General features: G+C 38.9%; 1 protein-coding gene across 5 annotated transcripts in view; it reads right to left on the bottom strand.

The window, feature by feature from the left end:
• The window catches only part of LOC115244273 (box A-binding factor-like), a 60,178-nt gene that overhangs the window by 9,447 nt on the left and 23,302 nt on the right, over positions 1-27,429 (bottom strand). For 4 of the 5 annotated variants that reach the window (XM_029821816.1, XM_029821818.1, XM_029821819.1 and 1 more), the window contains 4 exons: positions 16,691-17,093; positions 15,247-16,224; positions 4,550-4,683; positions 3,537-3,851 (listed from right to left, as the gene is read on the bottom strand). In XM_029821816.1, coding sequence (XP_029677676.1) covers positions 3,537-3,851; positions 4,550-4,683; positions 15,247-16,224; positions 16,691-17,093 — 1,830 coding nt within the window. The remainder of the gene's footprint in view (positions 1-3,536; positions 3,852-4,549; positions 4,684-15,246; positions 16,225-16,690; positions 17,094-27,429) is intronic. The other variant, XM_029821820.1, reaches the window with a different exon arrangement.

The raw sequence follows: 27,429 nt of genomic DNA, 5'->3' as shown, positions 1-27,429 counted from the left end.
ATTTTCAACTTAAACATTGCTCTCTCGTAACGAAGTGAATTTTTACGTCACGCGGATAAAAGTCTGATCGCGACCTCCGTGAACTTCGAAGGAGCCAACATTTTATCTTGGCGTCATTATTAGTATCTAAAATAAATTCAACCCGAAGAGACGCGTTCAATTAACGTTACTATGTATTCGCGCCAGCTGTTATCAGGACAGCGAGTCTTAATTATTACCCGAAAACAGGGAAAAGGAGAATAACGAGCCGCGCGTGATATCGTTGACTTGGTCGTGAACTTGAGCTTGCATAAGAGTCAGAATTAATTGCGAACGATAACGAGGAGGTATTTAAAAAGAGAACGACAAAGATTTTGCGTTTTAATCGAACTACTTATCCTCTGTATGACACGCCCGGCAAACGTGATATTTCATTGCCACGAGTCCTCGATCGAAACATAAAGACACACACATCGCGATTTTAATTTACATCAGCTTAAAAGAATGATATGCCTCTTCAGCACTTGATTCACTGAATATCTTATAATCCGTAGCCTCTTAAAGACTGTAGATCCAACATGAATCTCTCGCGTTTGCTTTTCTACAGATGAGATCTTACAAGGAAGCGAATGTTTTCGCAAAAAAAATTCCAACAATAAAATTGCGATCCGATTATCTCGGAGAAGAATGCGACGATATGTCTCTTCCATTCCCGATACCGTCAATTTCACTGCGTGTCACTGACCGGTTTTAGATTAGATACCTAAGAGAGATGTTACGTCCGAGGGATATACATATTTATGGTGGAATTATCGTAAACCGACGCGCCCCCGCTAGATACAGCCCTATCATTACTACCTCTGCGTATCGCGCGTTAACGCAACTAGATTAGGCCCGTTCGTACAACCTAGATCATGGTCGTATCAATGTTCGCTGCCTCCTTCGATAGCGCGCGTGACGAGAACAGGTGCCGCGGACGACGATGAGACCGGCTACCGCGAAGCCCGAAATTGTAGACGATAAAGAACAAACTCGCAACTCGAGAGAAAAGTCGCCGGCACCGGACGTTTCTACGAAGTGAAAGGGCGAGAAATGCGCTCCAGAAATTAATAAATATATATATATTACTGATTTCGAGAAAAAAAAAATAGATATATTCCCCTACTCTACGAAAAAAAAAATCCATTAAATTACAATTAAATTTTTACAGCGTGACATAAAAATAAAACTTAATATTTTTAAATTAAGATGACCATAATAATTAAACTAAAATAACAACTAAAAATTAGCGAGAAACAAATATTACACATGATCGATTGTGTGAGTTGAAAAAAAAAAGTTTATTATGTTTATTAGTTAATCCACTTTCGACCAACCAACGAAATATAATAAAACCGCGGATTGATATCACCGACTTTCGTTTACAAAATCAACAGGTCAGTACAGCCAGCACGAACGATAAATCTTCGGTCTCTCGCGATAACGAATATAAATTCGTAAAAGATATGCACCACCTATCTCATCGATCATCCGATATTGATTTAACGTTACTCATAAATAGTTACTACGGTGTAAACTAAAAAAAAGTCGCGCTTAAGAAATATCACCAGCAGGGCTGACGTAGGACCAAGTAAGGGAAAACTGAAACGCGATATTCGAGAGTGGTCTGCCTGGACCACCCTAATTTATTAGTGGACGAATTAGTCACAACTATGTGTGACTATACGTGCCACCCGGATCGGGTGAGCTGATCCTTCTCTGCTCTTCGATTTTTCACGAGTAACGAAACATCGAATCCTTTTACCTTATTATTTATCACGACCGCAACACGACACGCCGTCGATCATTACTAGAGCTTAGCTTCGCGTCAATTTATCATATGACAAAGAAGGAGGAAATATTGTCTCACTGCCCGAAATTATATATAAATCGCTGGAAAATTATAGGAATAAAATTCGACGAGCAAGATTATCAATCTAGATAATTCGTAATACAATTAACGAGAAAGTTCTCTCTCACGAAAAATTAATGATATAGAAATAAAATAGCGATTAATTAAACAAAGTTCTCAAATAAAAAAATAAAATAAAATAAAATAAAATAAAATAAATGAATGAAAAAACAACGTGCGTGTCGCGAGTGCGGAATTCGAGAGCTCGAGGAAGCGTGTGCGTGCACACGCCCACCGATCTCACGCTTGACGATATCCACGCGCACGAAACCGAGCTCGCGTGTGTCGCTTTAACGCCGGCGTTTCATTTATTTCCGTACGGACGCAGACGCGCGCGACGAAGGATCAGTCGCATCAAAGGATACCGCCCACTTTAGGGACGCATGCGGCGCAACACGGCCACAGGGGCAGTCTCTGGCTTTTCAAGGACCACCACAGATGAGGGGTTGCTTACTGATCGGTCACTTGCAGCTCGCTTACGTTACCCTGCACTTTGCGGTTTCGTGTTACGGACTGTTCGGGGAAAATTAATTGAAGAATGTGTCGGAGTTTAGGGGGAAAAAAACGAGGAGAAATATTATCTTAGTTTATGAAGCTCGTGGGCCCCCTTTCATCGTATTTTTTTACGATTTATTTATAATATATTTAATCAATTTATATTTTGAAATACCTAGTAATGAACTAGGAATTTTGCGAGTCTAATGATGTAGGTGTAAAAATATGTGGATTATGATTATTATGAAAAATGATTTTGTATTTTTAATAAGATTTTCAATATTTCATAAATGTAAATAAGAAATTGCTAAGGCGTACGCGTGCGAGAAATATTTAATAAAGGAAAAAAAAAATTATTTCTTGAGGATGGCTTAATGAAACAGTCATATTAATTGCTATGAAATAGAAGATAAAGATTCGAACGTATTATCACAAAGTGCTGGAATTGCGCGTGAAAAAATGATATACATCCAGCAAACAAATCGCGATGATTAATAAACTATGAAGAATGTTTCTCGTCAATTTCAACGAATCGAATAAAATCCAGCACACGTTCGCGTTATCGCGAGACTGGCCGGCCGATTCCCTACATTGCCGGAGACACGAACGTCGCGATTTGATTAATCTAAGTCGTGAGAATACGCGGCGATCACTGCATACATCGATGAATTTTCAGAAGCGATACAAGTAAATCCGTTATCTTTGCACGGATTTAATAAGAATTCTTCACGCTCTCTTGCGAAACGGCTGAGGTGATTATTAATTCACTTATAGTTTTACGATGAATTATATGCGATCCACCTGCTTTTAATCAAATTTTCTTATTAACCCTTTTAATGCCACGAGAAGGGAAAAAAAGTCAACCTTCTATCCTCGTAAAATTGTGTGTGATGGATGAAAGAAATTATTTTTCTAAAAAAAAGTAATCTCGCGTTTTATTCCACAAAAATAGAAGACATTAAAAGAGTTAATAAGAGGATTCTTCCACTAATCCTAATTTTATATCTAATCTCGCTACATCTAGCTACATCATAACTCCGCTCGATCGTAAATAAAAAGAAGTATTAAATTGCGCCGTTTGATTAAAGAGAAAAAAAGAGGATAGACTCACTTGCGGTTAGGCTTGCCGCGGCGCTGAGCTGCGTCGGCGCCGTCCCCGAATTAACCGTCTGCCGTTTCGGAAATGCTCCGTATTGCGTTGTCAGCGGATCGCTCGTGGGCGACGCGTACGTCCAGGAAGCGGCCTCCACGGCGGCGCCGGCGGTGCCGGTGGTATTTTGTTGAGATGTCGCGTAAGGTGGACTGTAACGGTAGCTCGATCGCGCGCCAAAAGGCTGCGAGAACGCCGGCAAGGATTGATGGGACACCGTACCCGAGGATTTGCTGCTGCCGTAATCCTCGGCAATGGAAAGTCCGGTGCTCAGACCTGTCGAGAGAAAGAAACAAAAAAAAAAGGTGTATGACGAACCGAAGATCGTCTCAAAGCGCCACGGGGTGTCCTTTTAACCGCAGCTTTTCTTCATCCATTTTTATTTGTTTTTTTTTTTTTTTTTTTTTTTTCTCCCTTTTTTTTTTTTTTTTTTTTTTTTTTTTTTTTTTGAGAGAGACGCAATCTTTTCTTCTTTAAAATGTCACCATGGAGGTCTTATTTACTGCGCATTCTCTCAAATGAGTTGTATACCTTTGTAGATCAGATTAGAAAATTCCGTGTCAAAATCCACTTGAAACTATGTGTGTTTGTGTATATGATTGAACGATAAACAATTAATCATAACTAATCCGAATTAAATAAAATTAAAAAAAGTTCTGATATGCGATAATACATATCGGTAATAAACAATAACACGTTGTATATATATTTCTGAATTCTGCTAAATAAAATTTTTAACGAAACATGGCATGTATGATTATACTTGAAAAGAGATACAACAAGAGAATGAAAATATTCTTTTGCATTTTAACAATGAATCTCTTTACAAAAACTGCAATCTCTTAAAAAACTTCTAAGCTTCTCGATGACTCGCATGCAGGACTATCGCCAGGAATGCTAGTAGTCCGTCTAATACGTCAGACGGGCAAGGACATAAACTTATCGTGTCAATTATCTCCGCGACCGATACATACCTTGAGTGTTCCAAAGCTGAGGCGACGTCGCCAGCTCTGTAGGGCTGCTCGTCATGTAAGGGAGGGCATAGGTGCCCCCTGTGCCGGTCCCAATGCCCATCGTGCTCACGCTACTCATCGGCCGATACGACGAGCTGTAACAAGAAAGAGCATATTATATACAGAACGGAAACATTTAAGTTAATCCTGACGAAAACCGAATGTAGAGTAAAAGGGAAACTAATTAGTAATAATTATAACAGTAGCGGAAATTGATTACTAATGATCAACACACTGTGTTTCTCATCTGCTTAATATAGCATCAGTAATGACAGTACTAGTGATGAGATATTTAAAAACGCTCGAGTTGTTGTTTCAAAGTTATTTACGAAAAACTGAATAAATAATCACGTAAATAATCGTAGCAACGTCCTCGCTCGCGACTCATGCGCCTCGTGTTTCGCGCATGGATCACGTCTCGCGCGAATAAATACGCCCCTACCCATGGGATTTAAAGCGGCGTGATCGAGACACCCCGGAGAGTCACTTCTGCTTTTTATTACGGGTCACGTGTAAACGTATTGCGTAATACAAAGTACGCGAAGCTTGAAATTAGATGGTCGTGACACAAATTGAATATTCTCTCGTTTTCCTGAAGCGAACACGTGGCCGCGAACCGATGACAGTTACCGGGCGTTCCGCGTCGGAGACACCGGATGGTGACTCTCGCGGGGGAGAGCGGAAGTCGCGGTTCGACTCTGCGAATGCGGGCGCGTGCCCCGAAAGGGGCACCTTCACCCTCTCGATTATAGTTCTCGTTGCGTGTCTCTCTCTTTCTTTCCCCCCCGCTGCGGATGACCCCGCATACAAGTGGCCGGAACAACACGGCTACTCCATTACCTTTTTACCATTACCATTATACGACGAGTTGTTTATACCTGGTCTCGGCTCGCCGGCCACTCGAACGCGGCCGGGGGTCTACCTGAAACGAAACGGTATAACGATGCCTTCTAGGGGCGCACGGCGCGACGAAGTGAGTTATGGATGGACGCCACTTAAGCACGCCTCTCTCTCTTTCTCTCTAAAGCGTCGCGTTATCTTGTAGGCGAAGAATGCGGGCGAGTCACCCAGACGGAGAACTACCCCCCCCCCCCGAAAAGTTCCGGAAAATGACGCTCGCCCGGAAGCCAAAGTGATGACGTGTCAATTAGACTTTGGTTACAAAAGTGCATGTATTTAAACACGCTAACATCCTTATTTATTTTATCCACGTGCTTCTGACAACTACAACTAAATATATAATTTTATTCGTTACTCGTATAATAATTACACATTTTGATATACATTTTATTATCGCGCTATCATTTGAACGAAACGATGGATATTGCTGATGGATAGTCTCTTCGTAATGAGTAGAAATGTTTTTTTTTTATTACGTATATAATTATGCGCGTGCATCGCGCACGTGTACTTTATCTCTGGACGCGCATTAACGTGTTCCAAACAAGGTAAAGAAGCGCGGCCCGGCTTAAAACAAACGAAACCACCGTCGTACGTTCGCGGTGTGATGTCAATACGGATGCGACCTTGAGCAGTCGCGCGGTGCTTCGGGCACGTTTCTGCATACCGTACGTGTCCAGAGGCACACCTTCGCGATGTCGACGATTCCCGTGATGCTCTCTTACGACGGTATCCTCCAAATCTGGTCGCTGCACGACAGGAGAAAGAAACATCGATAAGCGCGTCCGCGAAATTTCGTCGCAATTTCGAGACACATATATATATATATATTAGATTGACAGAAATTTTAATAATCTAATAAAGATAAGAAAAATACAAATTTGACAATTTAGAGTATATAAATTCGATTAATATTTTAGCTCGAATTTTTAGTTTGAAATTGAAGTCCCATGTTTTTTCTGTAGCATATGCGAACGGCACGTGAATAACTATAGGAAAACTGCGACTCGCGTGCAAAAGTGCATGGCCAGCAATCAGCAATATATACCGATTCGCCGGCAAAGTTGTAACGAATACAAAATTTGCAGCGCAACAACGAGAGATACTCGACACCAAATGTGATCTGACCCTCGCGAAATCTGCTTAGGCGATTTACATTTACGTAACATTGAGGCAGGTTATGACGTAAAGGTCGAGTATTGACGACGATCGAATTATAATATTTTCAACAACACACGAATAAAATATAAAGTGGAAGAATAAAGGGAGAAAAAAATTGTTACCAACGCGAGTAAAATATTTAAATTTTCCCAATCATTATGCGACGAATACTTTCGTTTTACATTCCGTAAAATTTCTAACAATTAACAGTAAAAATAAGCGGTCGCGCGAGTGCATTTTTCAACGACGATGCCGTAAATATGTGCCTCTAACGGTTTCGATTGTCTTAGGATGTGTCGTACATCTGACACGAGCTCGACGGGCACGAGGATGCGTCTTAAGTGCATCGTACTAAGTGCGACGTCCATCCGATGCAATACGAGACCGTTTCTCGTGAAAAACTGGTTGCGCGTATCCCGGATGGTTCGCGTGTACCAAGTGCAACCGGGTACTTTGTAAACCACTAAATACGAAAAAGAGAGAGAAAGAGAGAGAGAGAGAAAACGGTATTAGACGGGCACGCGCTGCGTGCAATTACATGCTCGGTGCAGCGATCCGTGCGATCCGCGTCCCGCTTAATGCGTTTCACAATGTAAATGACCGATGGCGATCGGTACGTGTTATATAGACGCAAGGAACCTTCCTGCGACAAAACTATGAAAGGTCACGCGCGTGGACAGATCGGAATAAAAAATATATACCACATTCCACAAATATTACGATATGGCCCGAGATGTAATCAAAATTAATCGTGAATCTAGAAAACATATTAAAAAAAGTTTCGTGCGAAAAAAAAGCAATATTCCTTGATGTTTACGATTCAATAATGATCTCTCGATTATGCGGGATATAACGTCATTATTTTTAATTCCGAAACTCTATTGTTCTATGTTAAGATAAGCAAGAGTGCGCAAACGAATGATTCTGTTTTTTTTTTTTTTTCATTGTTACTGCGACAGGGGGAGAATTTACTGCGGCCTCTACGTATATTTTATAATGCGCTTAGCAGGCACGCATGATGATGGTCTAACGTTGAGGAAAGTAATGCTCAATGACGTAACGTCACACTAACAAGAATCGAGAGCGACTTTATGGACGGCGAACGGGCGTGTGGGTGCACGCATATTCTATGCGTGCGTAACGGCTGCACGGGGAGCTCAATAGTCGATCTCGGGTTTCTTCTAAGAACCTTCGCCGCACTTTTATTTAATTGCCGTTGCCGACCGTAATCTCGATCTCGAGCTCTTCCTCTCCCGCGAGATGTAACAATCGCGATGATTATTTAGACAATCGGTAAGAGATCAATATGTGAGATCGACTTCGAGAATTTCCCTTGATAAATAATATACTATGACTGAAAGAAAATATACAAGTCGATATAAATTTATTGTTGCATAACAGAAAGAAGTTAATTAATTTCTTTTTTTAACGAGATTTTTATATCTCAACTTTTTGATCGTTCCTGGAAGGAATCCCAGATCAACCCATCGGAATTACATAGCGCGACAAGTTTATTTAATAAATAAGAGATAAATGCGCGACAGATATTACGCCATTTGTATTTGCCACCGGAGAAAGATGTAGGGTTCTTCTCGGTCGAGGAGTGCGAATTTCGCGAAATCCAATATAGCGAGTTTAATGTCGACGGGGTTATAGCCCTGCTGCCGTAGGACTATCTGAATCCACCGAGCTGATAAGACGCTTCTCACGATGGCCTGCGAAAGAGCAGGAGGAGAATGTTGCAGGCAAAGATGAGCACGATAAATTCCGAGATGAGTAAACGCATCGGATAAAGGGTGCGTGCGCGTTTGTTCGACAGATATCGCGGAAGTCAATACGATCTGGAATTCCACGACACAAATCGATAATGTGATGAAGCTGAATTTTGAAGTATCAGAGATTGAATTAAACGCGAAAAATCCTCCCATAGTTTTTTTTTTTTCATTTTAGATATAATGAATAAAATTAAATCTTGAGATCAAATTTCATTAGGGTACTTGTGATCAAGTGAGAAATAAAATTATGTTGATTAATTTGCGATTAATCGTTAAAAAATTTTAATCAAATATCACTGCCACGGTATCAAAATAATTCTCTCATTTTTCTCTTATGATAAGTTCCGTTTTAACGATCTATAATTCGCGCAAAAAAATCAAGACAGAATTCTATTTATAATTTTATGTTCCAGCATATATATTTTAATGTTTGTATATTCTAATCTATATTTTATATACAGTGTATATTTTCCTTCTTTAAATTGTTTTCTGTATTATACGACACATAAGTTTATAAATAGAATTCTATACTGAATTCTGTCACGAATTAAACATTTTCCAAAGCGGGCTTAACTCTTAGTTATAGAAAATATGCACAGTGAGAACATTATATATAGGAAATATTTTAAGTTATATATGTAAAGATGCGTGTCGTTTCGAAAATCTTGTAACACGGTAGATATCTCGTATGACAAGAGATAAGAAGGGCAACATTTCTTATTTGCTTAGCCGCATGAAGACTTGGTTAAGATATCGTAGCTGATCTTTTTATACGGTCAGGGTTATATTACGGAGCGCGAGAATAAATCACGCTAGTGTGTGAATTTAATATTTGCATATATAATATACGAGATAGTAGTGAAAAAAAAAAATTGAATTTCAAAAAATAAACGAGACGAAAAAATCGAAAATATATGTGAAATGTAAAATATCATTCTTTCGATATATAAAGACAGTTTTAGTTTTAGCTACTTGTAAATATAAAATTATCAGATATAGAATTAGTGATTAACGACTATGTGGATGTAAAAAGCTAAATCTAAAGAATGATAAAATATTAATACATATAATCGCGTGCAGGAGAATGATGTGACATCTGAGATTTTACAGAAATATTCAGCAAAACTTCAGTGTGCTAAATATCAATATCGGAGTTGTAAAATAACGCGATATTTTTTTCTTCACGTCGCATTTATTTGGCTACAAGTTGCGCCAATTATTATCAGTTCGCCACTCGTGCTTTATTTTTATTTTAACCAGATTGCGATAAAACGAAGGATTCTCTCTCGTTGAAGAAAGTATATTTAATCGATGGAGCCAAAAAAAGCAGTGCAGCCAAAATGGCAAACTGATTAAGCGTATATCAAGCGTATATATAGTGTGTATATAATGCATGTGCGATTACTAACAGACAAAATAAATAACAAATTGTAATACGATTGACGCAAAGGAGCGCGCCGCGAAGAAATAAAATAAATAAAAATAATAATTTACGATATATAAATTCACGTCTTTATAAATTAATAGCTATTTGTGTAAAATATTTATCTCATCGTGTATAATATGATTATTAGATACAATATTTATTAGATACAATAACTAAGAAAAGAAGAGAATATGTATATAGCAAAAACATTTTAAAAAATTGATAAATAAATGATAATTAAAAAAGATAAAGTTATTATGTATAATTATCTTCGTAATATATAACGGTTACATAATCCCTCCAAGTTTTACTCAAAATCTGCGTAATGTATATAATGATCTTATTTTATCAGGATTCAGCTAATTCCACATCACGTTATAAATAAACAGCCCACACGAAGCGTCACTCGAGAAGATATAAAAGTGCCGAGTATGAGATACAAGCGCATGCGTTATAAACTGTTCAAAGGTTTTCCGAATTTTTTTATTAGAAAAAGACTCACTGCATCTTTAGCGGGTGTGACCGGTCGAGATTGATATGCTTCGATATATGTATCTCCTTTCCTCGTGTCTCTTCCACCGTGCGCGCTCGTCCTCCGCTCTTTCCGTCGCAAGGAATAAAGATGTCAAAGAAGAGAAAAAAAGAAAAGATGATGCCGTGAAGGATAAAAGAAAGTACCCGGGGAGCCCCGTATCTGTCACCGGGCAGACAAGAACTGAGCGGAATATAATCTAACGGCATGCACGAAACGTCGAGCCGAGTCGGAGGAATCCGGAGGACCTCGCTCGAAGGTGGTCAGGATTTTCCCCTTCCTTCCCTCCCCACCCATGAGTCCCTGCAGGTCCACCGGTGGGGACTCTCCTGTCGGCGGCGGACAATTATCCCCACTCTTATTATTTTTAACGCGTCTCTTACTCCCCTCCCTACTTATCGGAGATACATCGCGTCGGCGATCGCATTTCTCTCGCACTGCGCTCCAACATCGTCTTCCCCGACCGCGCCTGTCACGAGGGCATCCCCCACCAACGTGATCGACCACTCGAGACGCCCCCACTATCTGAAGGTTCTCCGTCGATTACGCCTCGTTTAGCGAACGAACGTTCGCTTTTGTCCTGCCCGGAGGGACCGCCGTCGCGACGCCACGCACGTGCAGACACGACGGACTTTCTCTCGTCTATTGAAAAAAAATTCTTTAATATGAGTCATGAAACTTTTTCTTTTTTTCGAACCATACTGAATTGTTCTTTTATTTGTATATCGCCCAATCTCTCTTTTTATTGCATATAATTTAAATAATAAACATATTAACATAATAATATTGACATAACAATTTTGTAATTCGTTTTTTTCTCCTGTATAATAGACAGAACCGACGTCCGAATTAATAAATTTATAAAGTAAGATTAAACTTTAAATATGATCCTGATAATTTCGATATGATAATCAGATATTAGTTATATGTTGAATATATAATAATATATACAGGGTGTCGGTCCATAAATGTCAGAGCAAATATCTCACAATTGATTGAAGTTACAAGAAAATTTAATAAGAGAATTTTTAGTCCGCAATAAAGCGGACGTGAAAAAATATTTTTTACTCGTAATCTTTTCAAATTATGAAAATTACCATCGTTTTTTTAAGTGGAACCTCGTATTTTTCATTGCATATTCTTATAGCCCTTCTTCAGACCTTTTCAAAACACTAGATAAAAGTATTTTTTCATTAATATATATGTATTTTATATCAAAATATGCCAAATTAAGATATAAAAAAATTACTTAATGAAAAAATACTTTATTATAGTGTTTTAAAAAGATTTCAAGAAGGGCTGTAAGATTATGCAATAAAAAATAAGTAAGCTTCATAACTTGAAAAGGTTACGAGTAAAAAATATTTTTTTACATGCGCTTTATTGCGGACTAAAAACTATGCTAATTTCTCTTATTAAACTTTCTTGTATCTTCAATCAGTCATGAGATATTTGCTCGGACATTTATGGACGGATACCCTGTATATAGTTGGATATATACAGAATCTTAGAATAAAATCGAATATGAATTATCCCGAATGACAAGCAATCGCTTGTTTCAATCGCTTCGTTTCAAGTGGAATCTACCACGTGCCACTTCCGCCGGCATGCTCACATCGAAAGACGACCGCACGTGGACATAGGCGAAGAAAAACAAATGCTGGAATCACCTTCAGATGTAGAGACAGCTGTGTATATTGCACGCGTGTCTCGTGATACTGGGATCGTGTATTTGTAATTGTTTTAAACGAGAAATTGCAATGCAGTTATACGATTGAAATGGCTTTTTCATTAACCGATATTAATTTCAATACTCTTTTGAAAGAAAAGACGAAAAATTATTATACATCACAATTAAAATGATCTGGATATGAAAAAATAATATGTCAAGAAGTATACACCGAGAAAAAAATTCAAAACAAAATAAATAGATTAAATAGATTGTATAATATGACCTTGTTCTAGTACAAAGGATTTCATCCTATGTGATTCGTAGAACCCGGTGTGGACGTATTTATGAACTGTAAACTCTCAAATAATCTACACACAACAAACTTCGCGCCACTATTAATGATTCGTTAGTTCTCGAATTTCTTTCTTCGTATTATAACTGCATAAATTATATTTCAAACTGAGATTTTAAAAACTGATATTTCTTTTGTTTGTATGGCTTTAATTTAATAAATTGAAACATAATTATAAAACTCATAAGGCTACCCATAAGATTTTAAGACATTCCAGAATCTCTCTGTAACTGATGAGAGAGAAAGAGAGAGCTCAAACTGTTGTTTTTATTTTACTATAAATATTTATTATCTATAATTGATTGATTCTATTAATATAAATTATTGCATTGTGTAGGGGGTAGTTTAAGTAATCCTCATACTAAATTGTACGGCTGTGACTAGCGTTGTTACATTATAAATGATAAATTATTACGATAACCAAGAGATTGATGCCCAATAATAACGAATATAATAACTTTTATTCGATGAATGTAAGTTTGAAATAAATTTACATAATGTATGTACGATTGCGTAATAGGGACAATTAATTTCTCTGCACTGGCGTAATCTTCTCACATCGGTCACAAAAACAACGTCAAAAAGAAGCGGATCGCGCGCGATCTGCACTCGAACTTTCGATATCAAATTTGGAAGGTCGTGGCCCGTGACACGTGTACAGTGCGTGAGTGAATCGACAAACGCGAAACTCTTAAACGTAGTTCTCTCTCTCTCCCTCTCCCTCCCTCTTTTTCTGTCTCTCTCTCTCTCTCTCTCTCTCTCTCTCTCCCACTCCTCTTTCTGTCTCTCTCTTTCGTTTTATCTTTCTCCGTCTCGATTACATTGGCAGCGATGAAAGTGAGCGCGGTCAGCCGACCGATCTCTTTTCGTAGAATTGCGGAGTGGCAGTCGATGGAAATCTATCAGTCAATCGCATTGATCGGTCAATAAATCCTTATCGGATGCAGATTCAGCACATCAGATAAGACTGGCTATACTGTGATCGCGGAGAAATAAATTGAGGAATTGCGATAATATAATATAACCGCTATGTATCGGGAGTTATCGCGATCGCCGTATATTAATTATATCGATATCTTGCGTGGAATTAATTTTTTTTTTTTTATTTTCCGCGAATTAATATTGAAAAATCGCAAATTTTTTTATTTGCCAAAGGTACGTTTCTTCCCTTGAACATGCCCATTTATACTATGTGCAATAAAGATAAATCCAGCGGTCATTGTGTGTGCGAATGCGCGTCGATCAAGTGAATCAACATGGAACCTTGGATTCCATGACGCACGATGCCTTCGACGATATTCTTGCAATCCGTCTCGTTCCCTTCCCGGAATCGGAGGATGGCAAACAATGCGATCCGTGGATCACTTCGATCGGTGAACGAACCCTCATCGTCGGCAAACAGGGCACCAAGAGAAAAGCGCGAAATCCGGACACAAAATCATGCCCCATCAATATATCTTCGCGCATTTCTCTCATTATTTAAAAAAAAAAAAAAAATTTTTTTAATTTCAATATTGTGTAATTGTATCAATTATTGTTATCAAAAATATTTTTTAAAAATAACGTTAAGATATAGATTATAGTCAAACCGAAAAATTATAATTCCGAGCAATGTGTGCATTAAAATTTTTAAGAAATAGATTAATATAAAAAAATTATATTTCTTGTTGTCTCTCAAACATCGCAAATAAAGCAACAAGATAAAAATTTTAAAAAAAAAAAAAAAAAAAAAAAAAAAAAAAAAAAAAAAAAAAATTCCTGTCAGTGAGGATATAAATAAAAGCAAGAAGAGAAAAATAAAAATATTACAACAAACTAATCGACGATGAACGATCGAAACAGACTGCATTGGAGCGGATCGCGGTGGAATAGAGAATAGAGTGTCGAAGAAGTCCACACACACATACATACACCTTAGGTCCTCGAGTATACCTAAATTCTCGAAGGCTCGTGCCCGAGATGAATCAACAAACACGACGGCGAGAGTGGGGACAACCTTCGCTTTCACATAGCTGTTAGCATAGGGCTGGGCGAACGTCATAATCCTCCACCGACGGTCTCTCTTTGTTTCGGCCTTGTATCGCCTACGCACACAGCCCTCCGCGAAGCGAAACAGCCCTTAAGCCCGCGAGTAAATATTTTTGCGCGCGCGCGATAAAGGTCGCGTACATTTGTACGCAACGGCTTTAGCACGTTTCATCATACCGCCACTTGAAAGAAAATTATTTTTTTGTGGTTGAAATTTAAATCGCGCCTGTGGATAAATCAACCAGTCATCCCCAGATTAATTATTATAGAAATTAATTATACGTTATATACGAAAGTGCCGAGATAATTTCCATTTATCTGACTGCAAGAAGCGAGTATTGTAATTTTGCAGTTTCTAATTGAGATCTTATTTTATACACGAGATAGACGTGACACATACATCAGATTATATCCGTCTCGTAGACGGCGGCTCAATCAATTCCCGGTAAATCGTGAATTTCGAGCGAAACTATTTTCCGGTGAAATAACCGCAGATCTCGTAGAAAAATATCGCGACGATGTCAACGAACGATGCAATGCACAATAATACAATTTGATTATCAATCTGCTCTCGTCTTAAAATAGCAATATCGCATCTCCTCGAAGAACTTCGCGTTTAGCACTGTCTCATTCACTGACTCATACCAACTAACTTATCAACACTAAGAAAAAATTTGCCCGGAGATTAGATTTTTCTACGAGAAGAATCGTAGCATCGTCAATGACGAGAATCGGACGATTTTAAAATTAATTCGCTCACACCTGACATATCGCGTCCGCGACACGCGATAACGATAACGATAAGGACTAACCTGGAAAGCGGACTGGGCGAGTGCGGTGCGGAGGAGCCCTGGTCATGCTGATCCTGATGATGATGCGGGGTACCGGCGGTCGCATGATGCGTGTAGATCGAGTCCATGTACAGCTGATCGGAGACGCGCTCGGCCTCTTGCAGCCCGTGATTAGTCTGCACCGACGGTGGCTGCATGGCCGTGAGATGGGTAAAGGATTGCAATCTGCCCTGATCACTGGGGCTATAACCAGCTTCCTGGGCCTGCCGATGTGGTGACGATAGAGCCTGATCGTCGTGCGGACTGTGACTGGAGGTCGGGGAGCCACCGACGGTTCTCACCGACGGCGAGCCTCCGCCACCGCTGCCGTTACCGCTGCTGGTCGGCGGGGCGCTTCCGCGAATCTGATGCAGATATGGTTCGTCGGACAGCACGTCCTCTAGGTGGTGCGACGCGTGATGGTGATGGTTGCTGCCACTGTTGCTCGACGTGGCGTTCGACGTTGCGAGATTCGTGAAGAGTACTCCCAGATAATCGCCCCGTGCGCCCCTCATGGCCGCGGTGATGCTGCTCACACCTCGATCCACGTCCTCGTCGGTCTCTTGATGATGTTGGTGCTGCTGTGGATCTTGCAGATGACGGTGCGCGGATGATAGAGCGATGACAGCGTGCTGATGCACCTCGGACAGATGGTGATGTTGTTGATGCTGCTGATGGTGATGATGGTCCGTCGTCGTCGGCGAGAGCGTCTCGGTACCGTAACGATGCATCGTGGAGTGAGGCATGTGACTGCCGGCACGGCGTCCTTCCGATGCGACGGAAACCTCCGTCGGGTGCCGGTTATCCCCTCCCTCGGGAACCGGGACCTCTCTCGCCCCGAGCTGAACGTACTGCTGCTGCTGTTGACGGTGGTGGTGCGCGTCATGTTGCTGTTGGTGGTGCGTTTGGTGGGGCGGCTGCGAAACCTGTTGTTCCTCTCTTATGTCGCCGCCCCCGAAACTTTGGGGGTTAAAGAGAAATAGAAAGGACATTTCAATTAATGCATGATGAGAAACTCTCGCGATTAATAGACTGATTTGATTTGTCGATAAATTAAGACTGATCAAGATGATAATATTTCTTGTTTGGGTTTGATTTAAAAATACGGTTTGTGCGGAAAGCAAAATAATTTGGTCTATAGTCTATATGGTAAATATATAAATATTTATATTTTGATCATAAAACAGTGAGGACTTTTGTTCACATAATCTTGCAAAATCTTCTTCGAATATTCGATATCATTTTCTTGAAATCATAGTATCAACGTTATCCGGAAAAAAAGGAAAGAAAATTAAATACCAAACCAGAAAGTTCTTGTTGTTTTGCAAAGTACCAATATAACAGGGTGCGAATAACGACCATCAAATCCATCGTCCGGGATATTTGTCATAATATCTGATCAGGACATTCGCCCCGGCTCACTCACCTCTGGTGGATTATGTGCGCGGGATGATAGCCCAGCTCGTGGAGGGTGTAAGTGGCGTTGGGATCCTCGTCGACATGACCGTCGTTGGCGACGGCGGCGACGGCGGCGACCGCAATAGCGACCGCTTCGGCACCGGTTGGCTGTATCATGACGCCATTTTCCATTTCCGGCTGTCCCGCCTCCAGCACGCCCACACCGCTCTCCTCTCCGGTCTCCTCGTTCGCCACGTACGTCGCCAGCTGTTGTTGCTGTTGTTGCTGCTGCTCCTGCTCCTGCTCCTGCTGCCGCTCGACTTCGTTCTCGATGACGTCTTCGCTCTTTATCGCCATCGTCGCCTTCCCCTCCTCCTTGACGACTGCCTCCCTGGACTCCGGTTCTGCGGCCCCGACATACTCGATCAGCACTACGCGCAAACGGACTTGTTGACTATCTTGGTCGATACGTTATATGAATGTGTTTGTTCTTAGAAAGTAAAACCTTAGCTTAGACTACATATAATAGCCTAAAATCCGTATTTGCCCTAAAGAAAGCAAGCGACAATGGAGATAGCAGGTAAGAGTTTAATGACGTCTTTTATCTTGAATATAAAGAATAATATCAATAGAAAATTTATTTCTATTGTCGTTTGAATCCTTTCAAAAATATGAATTCTCGATATTTGTAAATTAGAATTCCCCTTTTCTTTACCTCTCCACCGTTTCCGATACGTTCTGAATGGAAAAAAAAAAAAAAAAAAAAAAAAAAAAAAAGAAAAGAATTTACGACATACATGTGAAAGTTTCGATAAAACTAAATTATGCTCATAAACGTAAAATCAACATTTTGCATTTAACCGACACAAATTCTTACATGTTATTTCAATTAAAAGATGTTTAATGATGAAGATGAGAAAGTGTTATATTACCATTTTGTATTATATCTCTTTGGTCATAAATTGTCTACTTTGTAAACAAGTGTATACGATCGACAGTAAGTTACGTGATCATATTACGAGATCCCGAAATGTAGATCCATATAGACGATTTCGCGTATACTATATACAAATATCATATCTCTATATACGATATAATAAAACATATAATTATAAACGAAATGTTTTAGAAAAACGCATTCAAACGCTTCATCCATCACGGGGCGCATCTTATCGAAGATCCGCGTCGCGCTATCAAATATTTCGGAATCCGCTTTAAAGAAAACATTAATCGTTTTTTTTTTTTCCATTCTTATCGCCTTTTTATTCTCAGTGTGTGGTAATTATGATTTTAAGTCTCTAATTTATTATCGCGACTTCTTTTTCTAAAAAAGATTCTAAGAATGATGTCAAGCATTGGAAAATTTTGAAAAGTTTTGGGAAATGATATCTTTTGTAAGAAAAAGTCTGTTTCAAACTGATTAGAGGGTTTGTTCCTAAAATTACGGTTTCAAATTGTGGGACACCATATTGTACATAAGTGTAATATTAATTAAATATTAAAATATTATGCATGATTTGTACTTTAATCGGGATAATAAAATATCCTGAACCCTGAGGAATTAATGAATAGATTAAGTTCTCATTCAAACCGCGTAATATCACCCTTGAAGACGGTATATCGACCGTTTAACATTGAACCGACCTTATTGACATTACCTAATCAAATTGGAAAGGTCAGGCTCGTTGGTTTATCTGGCCGTTGCCGCTCGACAAATTCTATTAAAAAACATATTTTTGCACAAGGTCCAAGTACAATTCGCTTCGACTTAATTAGTTCGGAATAATATAAATAAAATGTACGTATTAATACACAGGGTGATCTGGTAAATATTATCGCCAATAATATTCTGCCCGTTAAACATTATTCTTTAAATATTTTTTTAAAAATAACGAGCAGTCGTGAAAGTTTGAATTAATACGGCTATATTTGTATTAATATATACTCACTTTTAATAGGTCGTATTAATTTTCTAAAAACAATCAAAAATTTTAGATTACATTCGAATGGTCTTATTTCATTGAGCAGTAATGATTAAATGTATTTTCACATTTTAGTTAATAATAAAGATTTTATTTGATAAGAACGCCAAATATAAAATGAAAAGCTGAATATGACTACGATATATGTAAAATAATTGTGCACGAGTGTTATTCGAGTGCAAAACTTCGAGTAAAAGACTTTTAAAGAGATCGACGGAAAAAAATTAGCCGCCCCATATTATCTACGGCGAAGAGATGCAGAGCCGCGACCCCGATTAATCATTCGATAAAAAAAATATACTCGTCGGGCCGATGACAGCGAGAGAGAAGGACCTTTCCCCATTGTTGCAAGAGTAAAACGACCAAATGATCAGCATCGACAAGGAAAGGCGGCCGCGACCGGCTCCGATTCCGCAACGGTTTTATTACTTATGCGCGGATTTCATTTCATATATTTCTCGTGTTTTATATCTATATAAAAAATCCTAATAATTAAAATATATATATCTCGTCTCTCGCATGCTTCTCCATAAGCTCTACGATCCCGTAAAGATATCCTGTAAAAAGAGACCGGGTGCCGGGTCATCCTTTATATTAATATTTCACAAGGGGTCTCTCTGCTATCTTATCTTTAACTATTTCAAATACTATACTCTTTAAATACTTGCTCCGTTATATATATATATATGTATTGTACATGCACATGTACATATATACTCCCATCTCGCGTCTCCGTTTTCAACAAGCCGACATTTGTCGAAAATTCTGTCGATCGTTATATGATGCGTGCAATACAATGCGTTTGTGAATTATCGATAGCACAGGAGACACCGTTACGCGTTTATTATCCGAGATATATATACGCGACGAGAATCTCGACGATACCGTTCCTGAACGGTAGCCAAGAGAGCGAGTTGAACGAGCGGAAGAGGTTTTGTACATCGAGGCCAGAGGTTGTCCTTATCTTTCAGACCCCCACAAAAACAGTCTCTGTTATGCGCAATACGAACGAACGCGATGCATATATATATGCATATATATATTATATGTATTATATATGTCGATGCGGTTTACGACGAGATTTTCAGAGATTGAATGGCCTCTTTATCTCTACCTCCCGAATCCTCATCTTCCTCCTTCTCCCTCCCTCCTTTTTTCTCTCTCTACTGAAACTGGTAGTAGCTCACGATCGACTCTCTTAGATAGAGATAATATATTTAGATAAGATAAAAATCGACGATAACATGTGGGAATCTTCGGAATTACACGTACTCACACACTTTGTCTTGGAATCGAAGAAGAAAAAATTTTAAAAAAATGAGAACAATTTTCAGAGATATATATTTTGCAACCTCGTTAATATATTTCCTTTCTATCCACGTATTAGAATTTTACAGGAAAGATAAAATAAGGACACTTTTAGGAGTATCACACGAAGGAACAGGGAATGCATTGTGGGTAGGAGAGGAGGTGAGACAGGGCCGTTGGACTAGGTATGACGCTGGGCTGGGTGCGTTCTGCCTATTTCCGATAAGAAGAAGGCCAGGTGTTCTCGCGCGCAACGTCCACAGGAGCGATGCGTTTTCCGCTCCGCAATCCGAGTTGTTGCTCGCAAAAGCCGTAATTTATCATCAGCGACCGACTTTCGCAAAGCACAACGAATGATTCACGACGATCGAGTCATCATCCAAAAAAAAAACACGTATGAAAACAATGGGGAAAAACTAATATATCAGCACGTACAATCGCGGTCAATTAAAAAAATCATCCAAGATGATGTTGTATGGGGAAGAGGGACAGTCTATAAGCAGGGTGTGTCTCTCTCTTTTACTCAAATCTTGTAAAAAAATTCCTTGATCTTCCAAGAATTTTTGTTCAAAATTCCAGGTAGGGAGAATATTTTAAAGATTTTTTTGGTGTAATTTCCAAAAACAAGTTTTTTTATTGTATGCATTTTCTGATGCTTTTCACTGATACAAAGAAAAAACACAAAGCCATTTAAGTTTCAAGTGCTAGATTTACAAATGTATTGAAAAAAAAAACCTGAATAGCTCTTTCGTTAAGATAAAAATTTTTAACTTGTATAATATCTTCATTTTGTTATTAAAAATAAAAATACAAAATACAATAAAGATCAAAATGATTAAAGAGAGATTTTTTTTTTTATATTCCCCGAGTCAATAAAATTCCATGAGAATTCCAAGTTTTCCATATTTTTCCAGGGAGTAGACACCCTGATAATATATGATTTATCCGTATCTCGACATTTTATAGAACGTTATTTTCTTTTACCTCGTAAAGTTTACGAAAGAATATTTTTTTAAATTTTTTCTCGTTAACTACTCTCCTCCGTTTGCACAGTCGATCAAGACGAGCAGCCATCGAAACCGCTTACGCTGCTATAACTCGCCCATCAGAGTCAGTGTCGTCGCGGTGTCTGCCACTGAAATCTGCACCGACGGTTGTGTGGCCGCCGCTGCAGATTAGGCTACTATGGGACTCTTAAAAGACGATAGAAAGCCCGCAATCGCGTACTCCGTTCGCGCGTACTACGCACGCTTATGATAACTCTGCGCGCTGCCACAGTAGAAATAGAAGATAATACAATCGCACTGTATAATCGTACGTAGGCTCATTCATCCCGCGGCTCAAGATAGAGCTAATCTGCATAACGTCACGTTTTCTCATATCCTTAACGATCCCGCGTTTAATTTTTGGCGCTCGTCGAGTACCTACTTTATGTATGTAAATAAACGATTTGATAGAGAAATTGATTCACTAATTTTTTCATGGCAATTAATGAATTGTAATTTGATTGTAAAATTTATTGTACCAAGCATCGCAAAGGGCCAAGTTAAATTATTTTTATTATAGCCTTTAGAAATTTATTTATATTTATATTAAAAAATATCAAAAAGATTGTAATCGTCCCGTTTCTTTTTGATTTTTATAAAAGAGATTTTCATAGATTTGCGAATGTTTCCGAAAAGAAACCGAAAAAAATACGAAAGATGAAAAGAGTCCTTTATTCTTTTCACGAGGAATTCTTGAACATGAATTTGTGAGCTCGGCTTGTGAGACAGTCTGCATGCCCGTCATAAAATGTGCAAACATCCCCGTGTGTTCCTCAAAATGCGTGTTTAAATGCCTGACTCTCGAAGAAACCGACACGGTATATACACCAGTATGTATGTAAAACATCGCTGTTATATAAGGGAAATGGAAATTGTGATAACGTAAAAGAGCAAAAAATTTAACAAAATTTCTCGAAGTTATCGAATATTTTTTCGGAAGAAAAGAATATCGCAATTCGATTGTTATGTAAAATAAGATCTGCAATCTTGAATCTCTAAAATATATATTCTCTCTCTCTCTCGTTTATTATTATTAATTCTATAAATTTAATAAGAAAAAAATCGATATCCTCTCATATGGCGTTAAAACGACCGATACAAAATTGCGAACAGATCGTGATAAATCATTCACGTTTTGTGATCACAACGACACCTCGGTATCTTAACGCGGAGTCGTACAAAACTACTACCTCGACCCGATAAGACGTGATAAAGCCGATAAGGTGATACGAGACGGCACGCGACCACGATACGTGTTTCTCGCACTTGCACGTGCGGACGGTACGAGAGAAAAGAAGGAATGACCTAAGACATTTTAGCACATCATGCCGCGCCAATTATCATTGTCAATACATTTACATTCCTACCGAATGTAAAGCGCGATGATATTTTATCATGACGAATATGGATAAAGCGAAATTGTTGTCGCAACAAATGAAATACGCGAGCCTATAAAATATTATTGAAATACAAAAATTATATTTCGATATAATATTAATAATGAAATTGAGATGGTAAAATAAAACGCTTTAAATAATATAATAAAAAATAATTCAGTCCCAACATTTTCCTAATAATTTAGCAAAATCGAAATTTTTTCATTTCTCTATCGTTTTTTTTCTATAAACGATTAGAAAGATGCATCTGACGTCATTATTCTATATGTTTCGCTTTTTTTGAGATTATGTACGCGCTTCGATATTTTTCGATTCTCGCAATACTTTCATGACTCGCGATGACATACTAGAATGCATAAAAAAACGGGACTAACCCAATTAACATCCGTCAGACGAACAATGAGCCATGGCTTTATCAAGCTATGTCTGCGCGCAAACAAAGAGAAAGATCGTTGATGACGCGAGAAACAAGAAGACGAGAAAGACGACGTCACGGAAATTTCGCTACGGTTTCGAAGACTGCATTATATGGCAAAAAGACGAAGACACGAAACGCGAGTATATTCTATTCTCGATCATGCTGACCCACAGCTGACCCTTGAACTACAACCGTTTCCCTCTCTCATATTTCGTTTGAATAATAGAGAAGCTAAAGAATCACGATCATATGTTATCAGATATTATTCGATGAATTGCGATCTAATTAATCGATAATTTTAATGTAATATTATCAAGACGCTTTGAAAAAATAAAAGAAAAGGAAAATCGAGGAAAAGTAAACTCGAGAATTGGAAATGTGACTGTGCGCACATATAAACGCTAATATAAATTGCCTGTAATTAAAAATCCGGAATAAATCGTTAAAAGATGAGACACCGTTAATCCCACTAATAAACACACACGCGTGTCAGCTATTAACTATCTGACGCAGAAAGCATCAGGTTCGCGCTAATGAGCGTGAGTGTACCTGCGACTGAAATGCGGTATGCGATTATATTGAATCAAACGATTGCCTAATTAAATCTTTTGTGAAATACTTGCAATGGATTAGATTGATTGACCGATCGAAAATAATTCTGGCGAACGATTAATATAATTAAATTGCGATGTCAGCGAAAAGTAAAGCTTGCAAAATATTCTGCATTGCGTTATCTGCAGAACCTTTTATACAGAGAAAATAACCACAATATGTGAAATACTAGTTGATAATTTTCTACTATTGATAACGTCTTTATTAGGTTAGATTAATACACGAATTCTGGGAGCGCCGTAATAAAAACATTAAAGTGATCTATATCAATTTAAGATATTTATCGCATTTACATCTCAGTTTATTATAAAATTGTATGGGTGACTTTTATATTTTTAATTGGAATGATGCCGTGAATAATTAACGAGCTTATGTCGACACGAATTAGTATCGCTTAATTAGAAGCAAAGACGATCGAAATTTTGACTTTCTTTCAGGATACTAAATTATGGTTCGCCTCAAAGTTAATGGGTAATAAAACGAAACGCCCATAACAGCCGTTACAAAACGGCTGCGGAGTATCAGCGGACTGCGACAGAGTCGACATGTTCGTCTCGTCTTCTTTTCCCCAAAATCCATTTGTATTTTTTTTTTGGCGTCAAAAGGATTAACCATTCTCACAAGAGAAATTTGGTCGGTTGTCATAGTTTAATCCTATATATGTTTTTTGACAAATCATAATTTCAAAAATCGATTGTACCATATATATAGTTTAATATACAAGAAAAAAGAAGATTCATTTGAGAATACACATTTACACGATTTAAATATTTCAAACCGTAATAGAAAGAGAGAAAAATTTTAATGTTTTTTAAAAATAAAAAAATATTACTTTTTGATTAACATATAAAACGCTAAAAAACTAAAAAAGTTCTTTAAATAAATTTAACGTTATTTTTTCAAAATAAAATGCAGTTATTTTTTTCTTGAAAGAAAGTAAGCTATCAATATAAACATTAGGTGAAAACAAGTTATGTATTGGAGAAGCATTGAAAGAGTTCATGATTGGTTCAAGTGAGATCTTGTTTCGAAGATTAATAGGTGTCACCGATGATTAAGAGAGTCGGTACTTCATTCTTGCCGTACGTGGTTAAATGATAATGAACGAAGGGACTTAATATATCGATCAGCAGATACTCGCTCGCGGTCGGAATTAACACAGTTTACAACCGATAAATCGTTTCGTCCGAGTTTGAGGAAAGCGAGCGAGATGGAGAAATCGAGTACATGTATAGGCGACAGGGGGAGGGAGGGAGTCACTAACCCCTATTTATCTCGAAGAGTCTACTCTCTTTTATCTCTCTTTCTCTCTCTTTGGCTTTATTATAAACAAACCAAGCCCGCTGATTTATAGGCTGTTCCTCGCTCTATTTAGTCCAAGTACCTACCAATAACGAGTAGTTGAGATTCATCCACAAGATCCAAAGCAAACGTCGATTGATGCTTTTTGAAGCAGAGAAATTCGCAATTAATTTTCATCGCGATTATATTGTATGTTCGGAAAAAATGGAAAATCTTATCATTTAATTAGACAGTCATTAATTGCAGACTATTATGTAATTTTTTCTTCTAGAAATATATAATGTCTCCGTGGAGATTTCTCATGGAATGAATCGACTGTTTTGTGCGTTTTAATATAGTACTGGTTCAGGAACACGAAACAGGCACGGTCCCAAAAAAAACCCCGCGAGTCCTCTTTGTATATACGATTCGGCGCAGGACATTCCGACGAAGGAAGGTAAGGCAAATATTGAGTGCGGCGCGCGGAAAAGAAGAAAGACGCATGGTTGGGTCATTAGCGACGCCTTACAGAAATAAACAAAGTCGACCAGGTGAGAGAGAAGGTGCCATAAATCGAGCCGGAAGCGAGATGTCGGCCGAGACGAGCCAGGATATTTGCCATTTCCTCTCTCGTGGACATTTTTTTCTTAATTGTCCTCGCGCGCCGCCACGTCTCGTTTGCTTTCCTTCGCTTTGTGAATGGAGACAAGAATTCCGCGAATGGAAATCGCTTGACAATCCGAAAGGGAACGCTACGAATACATTGTAAAAAATATCCAGAAAAGATACTATCTTTGAGAAAATAATTGGAAATATCGATTGCAATAAAATTAAGTCGTAAACTTTATGACGTACATTTGCTGTGTGTTTTTCAATTTTCTCTCTCTCTCTTTACAATAATAAAAATCATTACAATTCTTATTCTATCTCATTAAGTTTTTAAATAATATAAACGCGCTTCTCTCTTATATACAGACGTCTAATATTCGTGCCTTTCACGTGGATACCCGCTGTGACATTTCGGGTCGGGGGGTTTGTCAGAGAGACAGGTTTCTTTCTGTCTCTTCCGTCGTGATGAGTTTCAGCCGTCACGAGCCGCGAAACAACGAAACACAGACAGCGTGGCGTAACGCGAGAAGGGCACAAATCGCGCACAGCAGGGTGTTTAAGTGTCCATCGTCGCTTTACGCCGGCACCTCTCGGCCTCTTTTTTTTTTCCCCCCTCTCAGATATCGCCACCCGCAATTAAACGCCGCTTCGTGAATGATTTTTTCGAGAGAAATTATCAAGAGCAAGCCGCCGCTGCAACGCGCACAAGCACACGATGTGCCAGGAAATTTTTTTTTGACGATGTATAAAATTTATTTTACTCAATTTTTGCGAAAGTTGCTCGACGAAAATGGAGCATTTTAATTGTAATTGCTATTGAAAGTGAATTCTAATTGCCGTGAAATTAAATGAGTTAGAAGCAGACAGTTATGGTTGTCGATCGTCATTATCGTTCTAGAGGCACTTATTCGGCCAAAGCGGAACACTTCTGAGAAATTAATGATTTCTCGATTGTCGAGACGCGACGTATCCTTTCCACAGGGCAGCGCGCAATATTTTCCGAGCGTCTGTTAGAATTCGACGCGTCTCGAAGTACTCGAACTCTTGGTCGCCCATGCCTCTTTATCTGCCGTGTTCGATGAGGCCGATGAAAACTTAATAGCTTGCTTTAGGAGTCTGTTACGTTCTTAACGGCGCGCACCGGCTTGATTCCCCGTTATCAGCGACTTTCAGGGACACGCGATGGATATCTCGAGTACTTGCCGCTCCTGGATTTTTATGGACCGCGAAACACGCAACACGTCGAATAAATACTTTCGTCGTGCTCTTTATCACGTTGCTGCACCCATTTAATTATAATCGTCATTCTTCCATGCTTTCTTGCATCCAATATGCGTTTTAATATAACAAGTCTTGTTTCTAAATCGCCGAAGAATACGAATATATCGAAATCGAGATCGAGGAAAGGCGTACGTGCTCGTATCGAGTCGGAATTTAACAAGGCCTGCGACTAATTTAATCTCGGAAAATTCATTAGGTCGATAGGATCCCGATCGATCCCGATCGTTGCCTTGAAACACGACACGCCGCGTCGCAACCACTAATTTCGGGCCCTTGACGAAGGACGAGACACGACGAGTCGTCGAACCCGATCTCACGAGTTCCCTCTGGAATTATCGAGCTTGAAAGACCTCAATTTATATCGATATTCTGTAAGTCGTGCGTAACTCCATTTACAAAAATGCCCCCTCGAATGGAAGAGAGAGAGAGAGAGAGAGAGAGAGAAAAGAAGCGAAGAGAACAAGACGATGATCATGAGGGAAGGATCGGTTTCGGAGCGAAAAGAGAGCGGTAAATCAGTCATCGCGAGGTCATAGGTCGCGAGCGGTGCCCTACTATATGCATTCACATCTACCGCGTAATAGGGTATTAGACCGAAGGGACTTTCGGTGCCCCGAAAATCGAAGATCGCAGCTGAGAAGGAGAGACCCTTATTAGCTTGGACAGATATTATTTTACGTCACTTTACGGCTCCACGAGCGTCCCCGGGGTATATCAACGGGGTTACCAAGGGGGACACTTGACAGTTTTCATTCCAAAAAATATGTTGTCCCAAAAATATCACACCTGTATACAATAATAATTAATAATGATAAAGATATATATATATATAT

Source organism: Formica exsecta, unplaced genomic scaffold, assembly GCF_003651465.1.
Source record: "Formica exsecta isolate Colony F162 unplaced genomic scaffold, ASM365146v1 scaffold80, whole genome shotgun sequence".
Classification (NCBI taxonomy): domain Eukaryota; kingdom Metazoa; phylum Arthropoda; class Insecta; order Hymenoptera; family Formicidae; genus Formica; species Formica exsecta.
This window is presented reverse-complemented; position numbering and strand designations above follow the sequence as displayed.